This window comes from Nanorana parkeri, unplaced genomic scaffold (genome assembly GCF_000935625.1).
Source record: "Nanorana parkeri isolate BGI_ZX_2015 unplaced genomic scaffold, ASM93562v1 scaffold2105, whole genome shotgun sequence".
In the NCBI taxonomy this organism is placed as follows: Eukaryota; Metazoa; Chordata; class Amphibia; order Anura; family Dicroglossidae; genus Nanorana; species Nanorana parkeri.
Genome location: NW_017308373.1, coordinates 5572 through 16436, shown reverse-complemented (window position 1 = coordinate 16436; position 10865 = coordinate 5572). Strand labels below are relative to the sequence as shown.

General features: G+C 40.1%; 1 protein-coding gene across 1 annotated transcript; it reads right to left on the bottom strand.

Annotated features, from left to right (window-relative positions):
* Nucleotides 1-672: 672 nt before the first annotated feature.
* LOC108800696 (hydroxymethylglutaryl-CoA lyase, mitochondrial-like) lies at nucleotides 673-10296 on the bottom strand. Its single transcript, XM_018572686.1, has 7 exons — nucleotides 10191-10296; nucleotides 9354-9449; nucleotides 8323-8471; nucleotides 6268-6331; nucleotides 5966-6154; nucleotides 3579-3704; nucleotides 673-907 (listed from the first exon to the last, which is right to left on the bottom strand). The coding sequence occupies exons 1-7, from the start codon at nucleotides 10257-10259 to the stop codon at nucleotides 806-808; spliced, it is 795 nt and encodes a 264-aa protein (XP_018428188.1). The 5' UTR covers nucleotides 10260-10296; the 3' UTR covers nucleotides 673-805.
* Between the last annotated feature and the right edge of the window lie 569 nt (nucleotides 10297-10865).

The window sequence follows — 10865 nt, the reverse complement described above, 5'->3', positions numbered from 1 at the left end:
TGATACAGCCCTTATATACGCTGATTTCCACTACAAGGTGTTACATGATATAGGCCTGTGAGCACATTTGGAATACAGGCCATCTTCTGACTGGTCACATCAAAATGTATGGCTGCAAGTCTGAAAATACAATTTGCCTTTGCCAAAAAAAACTCTGCAATAGAAGAGGATTGTTTTTCTATAGGAATTCTGGCATGTTTCACAGCCAGAGAAAGCCAACAACTACCATCAATGGGGAACACTTACTCAATAGGCATGGCTAAAAAGCCTAAAAGTGAAAACCTTGTGCTCAGGGAAACACGTTGGCTGCCATTGCTGATCTCTATCTAAAAAAATCTGGTTACCTGGCTCCCTGCTGCTCCAATGGCTTGACCCGTTTTTGAAACACGGTCTTGGAACAAATAAGTAGATAAAGAGTTATAATTTCAGTTACTACATGTTTGTTCCAGGTTAGTGGATTAGATAGTACCAACACCAGAGACTGTCCAACATCCAGCATTTTTAGGAGAAAGTAAGCAATGGAGCCTAGACATTCCTTTCAGTCTGATTTCCCAGCAAGATTTACTGTAAATATACTGTGATACATGTACTAGTCTGCTTTCTCATTTGTTAGAAACCTAGACAAGTTTTTTTCTGGCAGCAAAGTTAAAATTGCTTGGCAATGGTGCATAATCCACTATGTCACATGGTGGAAAGCAGCAGCAGATCTTCCATACACCAGCATCATGAGATCCAGAGACACAAGTCTTTTAGCTCATTAGAGGTATTGCTGTATGTAGGGTGCATATTGTATTAGTTCTGCTGGTCACAGTTTGCATGTTGCTTGAGCAACTTTTGAATTGCTTCTCCTTCCTAGAGATTTACATATATATGTTCCAGCCTCTGTCAACTTTTTCAAGTCAATGCCCTAAAAAAAAAATAAAAAAAAAATAGATCATTAAAATGGACCAATCAGTAACCTTACAATTCTGCAAGAATACATCCCTGGCATGTCACAATTTACTATTTATCATTAAAATGTGCTCATTATGCGCAAAGCAGATAAGCAGACGACACTGACTAGGTTGAGACGATGCCACCCATCTGTTGCAGGCAGGAAGAAGCATTTCCTCAGTCTCTTCACATGTAAAAGTGAGTCCCTTTAAGGTCCTGGCCCCAGCTTGTGAGTGGGTATTGAAGGAAGGACAGCACACTGATAAACGTATCTTTCTATTCATTCTTGCAATGAGCAAGTTCTCTGTGTTGAAGCTTTTTTTGGTATACGAGACATTGTGTGTCCCTTTGGCCAAAATATTCCTTTACCGGTTTGCTAGCAATGTTTTTTTAATTGTATACCGCTAGCAGCACATGTGCAGTGTACACAGTGTGACCTGGGATCTTTAACCACACAGTCTTCACAGTTGGAAACCCCACACAATAATGCAATATTGTCCAAAAATAAAGTTCTTTGCCTTTTTATTAATAGGTCTGGCACAACAGGCAAAATAAACAAAAGTCCTTGCTCAACTGAGCGTTTTTTTACAAAGGCACAACTTAAATGCAACAATGTCACTTGTTCCCAAGGAAAACAAAGCAAATGGATGCACAGGCCTTTCAAATTAAGTTGTAGTCCTTTTTGAGATAAGTCCTCTCCATCTCATAGAAATAAGTGTTTGCAGTATCCCTGACTGCTGCTGGTCTCTCCACTCTCCAGCTCACTTCCAACTAATCCCTGGGGCTACCTGGTGCTGCTCATTAAATGCTGGTGAGGCACTGGCTGGACCAGACAGAAACTCTGGACTGGCTTCTCTCACTGCTGCGCTACACGCAAACTGCATTGTAGACCCCCTCTACTACCATGCCTTGGGTTCTGTCACAACAGTCAGGTTCTATAAACTGTCGATAATCATGCTGGGTGGCAGAATTATGCAAGTCTAGTGCACATTCGCATAAGTCACGTCAGCTGTGGCTTCCAAATGGTTGAGAAAGAAGTGAAGGAGAAGATGGCAGCGGCAGCAAAGAAGAGCACAGAGCTGTCAGTGTTGGAGAAGGGCAAACTGAAAAGTATGTCATCCATGAAGTGCAAGGCATACTTGCACATTAGTACAAATGCTCTCATGACATCCCAACAGTTCCTCTTTAATTTGGTACTGGCTGGCACTGGTTCTGAAATACATTGGTAATGGCTGGCACTGATTTTGGATTACATTGGGACTAGATGGCACTGGTATTGGATGGCACTGGTTCTGGCTGGTGATCAAGAAGCTCTCTTTGCTCTCACAACCGATTGTCATTAGTCACAGTGACCACTTTCATTGGCTCTGTACCTTTTTTCATTAAGTGCGCTGTCCAATAACAGTGCAATCCCAAGTACTGTGCTGGAGCGTGCACTAGAGAATGCATACAAGCACAGAACAAAATTGACATTTAAAAAGAGCAGCTCGTCCTGCGAGGTGTCGCCGCCCAGCTGTTCCTGTTCCATTATAACGGCTGGATTGAGAGTGGTTAAGAAGCTACTTTCACTTAGTACTGTGGTTCTATGGATTGACTGTTGCACCTCAGCAGGACACATTTGGCTGCCCAAAATTCTCTATCCAGCGGTTTGAAGAATGAAAGGCCTAATTTTTCATGTACTTTTTAAAATTCTTTTAAGGTCACTTTAAGAGGCTTTTATTGAGGTTTGAATAAAGTGTTTGCTTTTTAACTAGTAAGACTCAGATCAATATGCTACAGATCAATTCTTTAGGAAGTTTCTTTTGAAATGTGAATAATGCATACTGCTTTATAATTAGCACACTGAGCTCATTGTTTCCATCTTATAACTCACTCCTTCTATGATCAGATGTCTCTTACAGCCACGACCCTGAAACTTCAAAGCCTGCCTACCCCTGCACACTCTGCTCCTACCCCCTCCCCCTCCTCCCAGCACCAGAGCATGCAATGGATATTGTATAGTTGCTGGGGGTGGTCTGGGAGTTTAAGTCAACTTCCTTTTAAGTTCTTGGTAGGGAGGGGTGGGGCAAGCCACCACCTACCCACCACTCTTATACTCTTCTAAACCTCTCCAGCAACATAGTTTGCAATGCATTTGTATGCACGCTGGGGTGGCCCCGGACTACTCTAGCTCCATTCAAGTTCTGGGCGGGACTAGCTTCAGCCAGCACGACTGCCGTAACTAATGCCAAAATCACCTGGGCATTACTTTAAGGCTGAACTCCAGGCATAGAAACCTTAATTTAAATATATTCCCCTAGTAGCCAAAAAAGATAGAAATCCACTCTGTGTGCACCAAATGCCTTTGCAAACCCAAATACACAAAGCACATGCCTCTTGTATTAAGATGATATATGCTTATCCCTTATCTACCATGGCTGACCACAGTACAGACCAACAAGCCAGTGTCAGTAAAAGGTATTTGAGTTTCCAAATCCAAAACACAGACACGTGTGAGTAGGTTATAAAAGGCACTCCTATTACTGAATACTGTGTATGTACAGTGTTCTCTCTGCAGCACTGCTACATTTTATAGACAAGATGACAGCAGGGGCACAATGGCTCAATATGACAGGGCCATAATAATAAAGGTTATTTCTACATACCGTGTGAATGCCAAGGCCCTGAAGCATGTATACCACATCTTCTGTGGCCACATTTCCAGAAGCTCCTTGTGCATAAGGACATCCTCCCAAGCCAGCAATCGAGGAATCCACCACATGTATTCCCATCTGTCACACAGAAAGCAACAGTGTCAAATAACCGGAAGCACACAGCGGAATGAAACATCAGAAGTGTAAGTGGATAATGAAGACTTTGTCATGGAACGTGAAATGTAAAGATAGTTTCCCCTTAAACATGTAAAAACAGCTCAGGACTGTTCTCAACAGGATCTCCTGTTTTTAGAACAACGTAAGAAAGAAGAACCTGGTCCTTTATCACAGTAAATTGTTCTGATTAGAGCTTTTCTTATGGCCTTAAGTAATGAAGAAATATATTCTTTGGATGTGTGTGGGAAGCTACACCATCTGTGTATCGAGATATTATGCCAGAAGCCAAACTAAATGTTGTTCAGCAGCACATTATTATCATTCCATCATGTTATATTTTGAAATGCCATATGTATATTTAACTGAACAACAAGAAAAAAAAATCTATATCTCATATCTAAAAACCCTTTAGTGGTGACCACATACATCACGTCTTACAATACAATTGTCTTTTAAAAATTGTTGGGAATGGAAGACATTCTTATGCAAAGTTGGCACACAAAATTGTACAAACTGAAAACAATTGTATGGAAAACATAAGGGAACACACCACACAGAGCTTCTAAACAAACAGATTGCTGTACAGAGCATTATGTAGCTTCGTTACAATCTGCTTAGAGCTAATGAAGCATTTTCCAACTCAAATCATCATGGTTTTACGCAAGTTCCTCCAATTGCGATTGGATTAGATCTCATGCAACACTACGCACATAGGGAATTATGTACAATTTAACCTAAACTTAAGGAGACAAAAGAGAGGGAGATATTTCCTTTAAAAATGTAGAGTGAGGAGACATCGCCCCATCCCCTGTAGCCACAGAATCAGCCATTGTACATCATGCTACTCACCCAAAGAACTAAAGAGACACATATCTGTAAAAAATAAATCAAGGCAACTGGACTTGCTGTATTTTTCTTGAAGACGTTTCACTGGTCATCCAAGCAGCTTTCTCGATTCAGAATGAGATTCAATTCAGTCCATTTGCCTTGACTTATTTTTTACAGATATACCATGACCTGGATGAATGAGAACCTTCACAGACATAAAGAGACACATGATTGGTCAATAGTTGGAGTTCATTTTTGAACTAGAGTAGTCCTAAATGGCCCTATCCTCACCTGAGAGTAATATTTGATTTTGGATGGGGTGGCATTGAGCTGTTTATGGCCATCCTTTGGAAAAAATTATTGAAATATAACACATGTCTCTGACTTCATAGCTGACATTCTATTGCTGCCCTGTGAGGCAGCAAACTAATTTTTGCACAAATGATAAATTGTTGGGAATTGTTTTTATTCTTCCTCTCAAACTGGTCCCAGTGGGTGAGTGTAGTTGAGACATTTGATTGTAAGCTCCTTCAGTTTTTCAAGGACTGATATGCTTGCTTTTATGCACTCTGTAAAGTGTTGCAGAATATATTGGCAAAACTAAACAGCTTAAAGGGTACCAACAGTGCTGCCTTACAGTTCACTCCCAGTGAAGTTTACCAGTCTTGGGACAGGCTGAAAACAATAAACTCCATATATAGCTATTGGTAGTCAGTCTAGCCTAAGACATTAGAGAACAGAAGGATGTGCTGGCATCCATGCCTGACTGTGACTCACCAAACATGAACAGACTATCCGTGCTTATGACTAGGAGATGTTAACGGGTGGCGATCTGCATATACAGTACCTCCAGCACCAGTTTGTTTGGAGGAAGACAAAAACAATAAGACAAGGTCTTTCAATCTGTGTAATCACTTTCTCCCTTAATGAGCCATGGCCAGTATAGCTCATACTGTAGACATCAGATTATAACTAAGGCTAGCCATACAGGTGTAGAATTCTGTTGATCAGCCCCACATGCTAAATGAAAGAAATAACTGGATTCCCCCATCCACGCTAAACAGTGTGGATAGCGGAATCTGCACTGCCAGACGGCACTCACAGCTGCCTAAATGCCCCAACAGTGACTGCATCTGGAAGGATGCAGTCACTATCTGGCCAACACATTTTCACTTGGCTCCTTCGATTCTGAAATTGGTTTGCAGCCAGGTGATGCAAAAATCAAAACATTGTACAGTAGTCATGTTTAAATGGCAATGCCACAATAATTATTTTAGAGTGAATGCTACAAGGCCAGATCATAACATGTACTCACTAAAACAGCCTAAGTGTACCTTTAATAAAAGAATGTTTGAACACTACTGACGTTAGACAGGTTAAAAGCATAGTGTTACCTGCAGAGCTACAAGTATATTAGCCAAAGCCTGCCCATACGTATCATGGCAGTGAACAGCTAAGGCTTTAGATGGAATAACATCTAGGACAGCAGTCAACATGTCTCTCATACTGCCTGGTGTCCCCACACCAATTGTGTCCCCTAAGGAAATCTCATAGCAACCCATAGAGAACATCTTGTGTGCCACCTAAAGGGAAAAAAAGAATAATAAACAAAAAAACTTGAATTGATATCTGTGCTGTGTGCAGAAGATAAGAAACTCAGTGTAGCATTAGCAAAAGGGAGCATGCATAATATTACCTCTGCCACTTTACTAGGTGATACCTTCCCTTCATATGGGCATCCAAGAACACAAGACACATACCTGCAATGTCACCAGATACAAATGTCAAGAAACCCACAATGATTGTTTTTATAACTCAATAAAAAGAAAAGTAACAAAAAAATAACATATACAGACATGGACAAATTTGTTGGTGCCCTTCCATGATCACAATTTTCTCTGGAATAATTAAAAAGTGATCAAAGTAATTGGCATTCATGATTGTTTATTTCAGATTTAAATAATAAAAGGAAGACTTTGCTCATTTTTTATTGAACAGAATATTTCAAATAATAAAACAAACGAAAATGTATGGACATAAATGATGAGGCCCTTAACCGAATATTTTGTGACACAATCTTTAGAGGCAATCACTGCAAACAAGTGATTTCTATAGCTCTCACCGAGTCCTCTGCACCTGCCAACAGGTAGTTTGGCGCACTCTTCTTGAGCAAACTGCACCAGCTGTCTTAGGTTTGAAAGGTGCAGTCTCCAGATTGCATGTTTTAGCTCTTACTGTCCATGTTCAAAAGGATTCAGACTTATTCAGAGTTTACAGAAGGCCACTTTAGAATAGCCCAATGTTTTGTTCTTAGCCATTCTTATGTGCTTTTAGCTGTGTGTTTTGGGTCATTATTCTGTTGAAGGACCCACGACATGGACTTCCTTCTTTCAGCCAAAAACCGATGGATGGTGCGATTGGACAGCGGTGTACCAGGACCGTGGAGTTTGGCTTGCATCTCTTTGAAAGTATGCCTTTGTCTCTTTGCCTCCATTTACACTATGCTTCTGTTGAACCTGTGGTTGACTTTCCTCTTACGGCCATGTCCGGGAGGTTGGCTACACTCCCATGGATCATAAACTTTTTACTAATATTTGCAACTGTAATCACAAGAACATCAGCTGCTTGGAGATTTTATAGCGTTTACCTTTGACATGCTGGTCTGTAATTTTATTTCTGATCTCCTCAGCCAACTTTAGGTTGTCACAAGGTGAAACCAAAACAGCAGAGTGAATACATTTCTCTATTTAAATAAATTGACTGGCTGATAAAGAGCTGGAAGACACGTGTGATGCTAACTGCAGTTAGTGAAATATCACTATTATCCAATTATTTCTAATCTTTTCTAGGGACACTAACAAACCTGTCCAGGCCATTTTAGAATATCTTTATAGAATATGCAATGTATTTCTTTTCACACTTTCTTTGCTTTATTCCACTCCTAAAGGATTGCAAGTGTACATGAGACAATTGATTTAAATGTCATCACTTTTCAGGAGGAATGAAGCATTGTTTGAATGAACTGTAAGGGTACCAATACATTTCTCCACAGTTACTTGTAGGGAGAGTTCCATGATTATATGTCAAGAATGTATAAGATTGAATAGAAATATATAATCTTTTGTTTTCAAATACACAATACAAAGTACAAACAGACAGTTTTAAAAAACAACGATGCTGGCTTTACATGATGACCTGTTTGTCATTCTCAGCCATGTAAGGCTAAGGCAATACAGACATTCCTCGGTTACCGACTTACCTGCTTTGCGACCACTCGCACTTACGACGGACTGCCGAGCGACCTCCGACCTTGCGTGTCAGCGTCAGTGCGCCGCGTCGCCGGCGGAAGTGATGTCCTCCGATCTTCACTGCGGGTCCCGGTAAGTATTTTCATTGCCCGATGTACAGTACACTGTTCGGTACTGTACATCTGCAACGCTATACAGTACTGTATAGAGTTCCTCACTTAACAACCAATTTGTTTAACGACCTGGTCGTAGGAGCGGAACTCGGTCGTTAAGTGAGGAATACCTGTACTGTAAACATCATCATTTAATGGGGTTATCCAAGGAAGTGAGCTTTTATATGATGCTGAAAACTGGTAATAGCTGATAAATGTATCAGCAGCAGCTGAAAAAAAAAATCTCAATTTACAGATAGATGCATTGCACACAGTTAGTGAACTCCCTTGAATAGGGCAATAATAAAAATGGGTGACATCACTTTTTTCATTTAAAAAAGGGGTTCTTACCCTCGCACAGGTATATTGGCTTCTTTAGCTGCATCAGTAACGGCTTTGAATCTCTGCAAACTTTCCTCTATGGAGCAGTTAATATTCTTTTTACTAAAAAGCTCAGAAGCTGCTCCAAATATGGCCACTTCTTTGGCTCCACATTCAATCTGAAAACAGAATAACACCTAATGATTCTCTGTAGGTTAGAATACAGTTTATTCACGATAATGAATATGTACAGTGTTACTTGCAAGTGCTACAATCTAAGCAATATTCAATCCTGTATGAGGCAAGTGGGGTGATCCTAACCATCAGGATAATTTTAGCAGACAAAGAAGACCTCAAGCCTAACCAATTTCATTAGCAAGGAGGGTCATAACTTTGCAATGGCACCATCAGAGTTGCAAGGGGATTGGTCAGTTTAGATTAGGGTTGGACAAAGGTTTCAATTAGCCATTTCTCCTTAAATATGACAGCTGGTCCTTTTGAGAATTTCTCTAGTTTTTGTCAATAGAGCTGGCTCCTAAAAAAAATCCTGATGGCTCCTGGATTGGACAGACTTGCTCCTGAATTTCATACCTACAATACCCCCCCTCCCACCAAACATTGCTCCAATCAACTGAGAGGGGGCACTGACAGACCTACTATCTGCTATAATCTACAGGCCTGTCCTGCCAGTTAGACAGCCAAGTTCCAATGTGTGTCTTAGGAGCACTAAGCACAATGTGCAATTGTGAAAAAATATTTTGAAAATAAAAGGTTTTCCTATTTAATACCCAGTAACCCTTAGCTATCCCTATATATTTCTTATTTAGTCCTGACCAAAATGCAGTGACCATAAGGCTGGTGGACAGAGGCTGTCATTTCTGCATCAGCCCAGTCACTGTACCTGTGTACATAGCAGGATCCAAGGGGAGAAAGGGGTGTGTGTACTTTGGCATCCTTGCTTTGCATGCCAGAAGGCCTTGTCCCAGCACTGTCTCCAGGTGATCATATCTCATCATATATAAGCACACCCCATTACCACTGTATGTCAATTTAGAACTTACCGCTGTCTGGAATCCAGTGAGGTTCGGTGTCAGGACAGGATAACTGACACTGGGATACTTCTTTATTCCTTCCATGACTTTTACATGATCTGCCATCTAATCAAACAAACATTCTTATTAAAATTAGTACTTCACACTTGTGAATAGCACTTACAGTGCATGCCTTAGTAATTATTAGCAATTTAGAGGGCTAGGACACGTGAAAGCCAGTAAGCTGAATTCCAAGTAAAATGTTCAATACACAGTTGAAACACATGTATCAGGACTGTCTTTCCTGCCTTGGTAATTTTGCTTAACTGTTAGACTGTTTAAAAGGACACTTACACAACACCTGCATTTGTTTTTCTTCAGTGCAGCAGGATTGCACCAGGAGTGGCCCCTGACATGGTTCACTGAGCCCTACAAAACAGTGCCTCTGTAGTGTATATGAGATCATCAATTTTTTAAACTTTTGTTATATATCTGTTACCTTTATTTTACAAATAAATATTTAACACATGGCAATAGATTCCTAAAGCACTATGGATTAGCAAAAGAGGCAGTGCAGTGAACAAAGCTTACTTTGAAGCTCCATTTCTCTGATTCAAACCTTCCTCTACTAAGTAGTCCAATTAGGGATAAGTCACTGTGGTGAAGTTTTCTTTCAGCAAAACGGAATTGAAATAGCTGAACATACCAGTCCAGAAATACATGAAGAAATAAAATAGGTATAAACCACTATATGCATTCCCTTTAAACAAATATGCTGCGGCTCAGTAAGGGAGACCTACATAAAGAATGCTATGAAAATATTCTTCTCTGTTACTTTGCATTCTACAACTCAGTAAAGATACATACCTGAGGAACCCATTTAGGAGATACAAAGCTTGTTGCCTCAATGGATTTCAACCCAGACTCTGATAGCATGTTAATGAGGTTGATTTTCACTTCTGTTGGCACATTCATCTGCAAGACATACAGAGGTAACAGCTTAAACAAACTGAATGTCGCGGGGTATGCCAATTACAAGAACATTTAACTATATATTCTTTATTTTAGGGCTGTGCAAATTAACGATTAATCAAGAAATTAATCGTTAATCTTTTTGATCGATTGAAATTTTTTTGATCGATTACATTTTTTTTTAAACTTTCTGCATGAGCGCCAGCCAAGGCATTGGCCTATACACATACAGCACAGCAATGAAGTAATAAAATGAACTAGGATCACACTAATCCAGCACGTTATTATTATTCTGAGTTGCCCCACTCAACAGGCGGCCATATTGAGTGGGGCACGTGAGATCAATACCGTGCTGGATTAGTGTGATCCTAGTTCATTTTATTACTTCATTGCTGTGCTGTAAGTGTATAGGCCAATGTAGTTGGATCTGTATGTGCGTTATAATTAATCGAAATTAATCGATTCAAAAAAAATTCGATTAATCGAACACGATCATTTTAATCAGTAACAGCCCTACTTTATTTCTTCTATTTATTAAAAAAAAGTAACAGAACAAGAAGTGGAAAATGA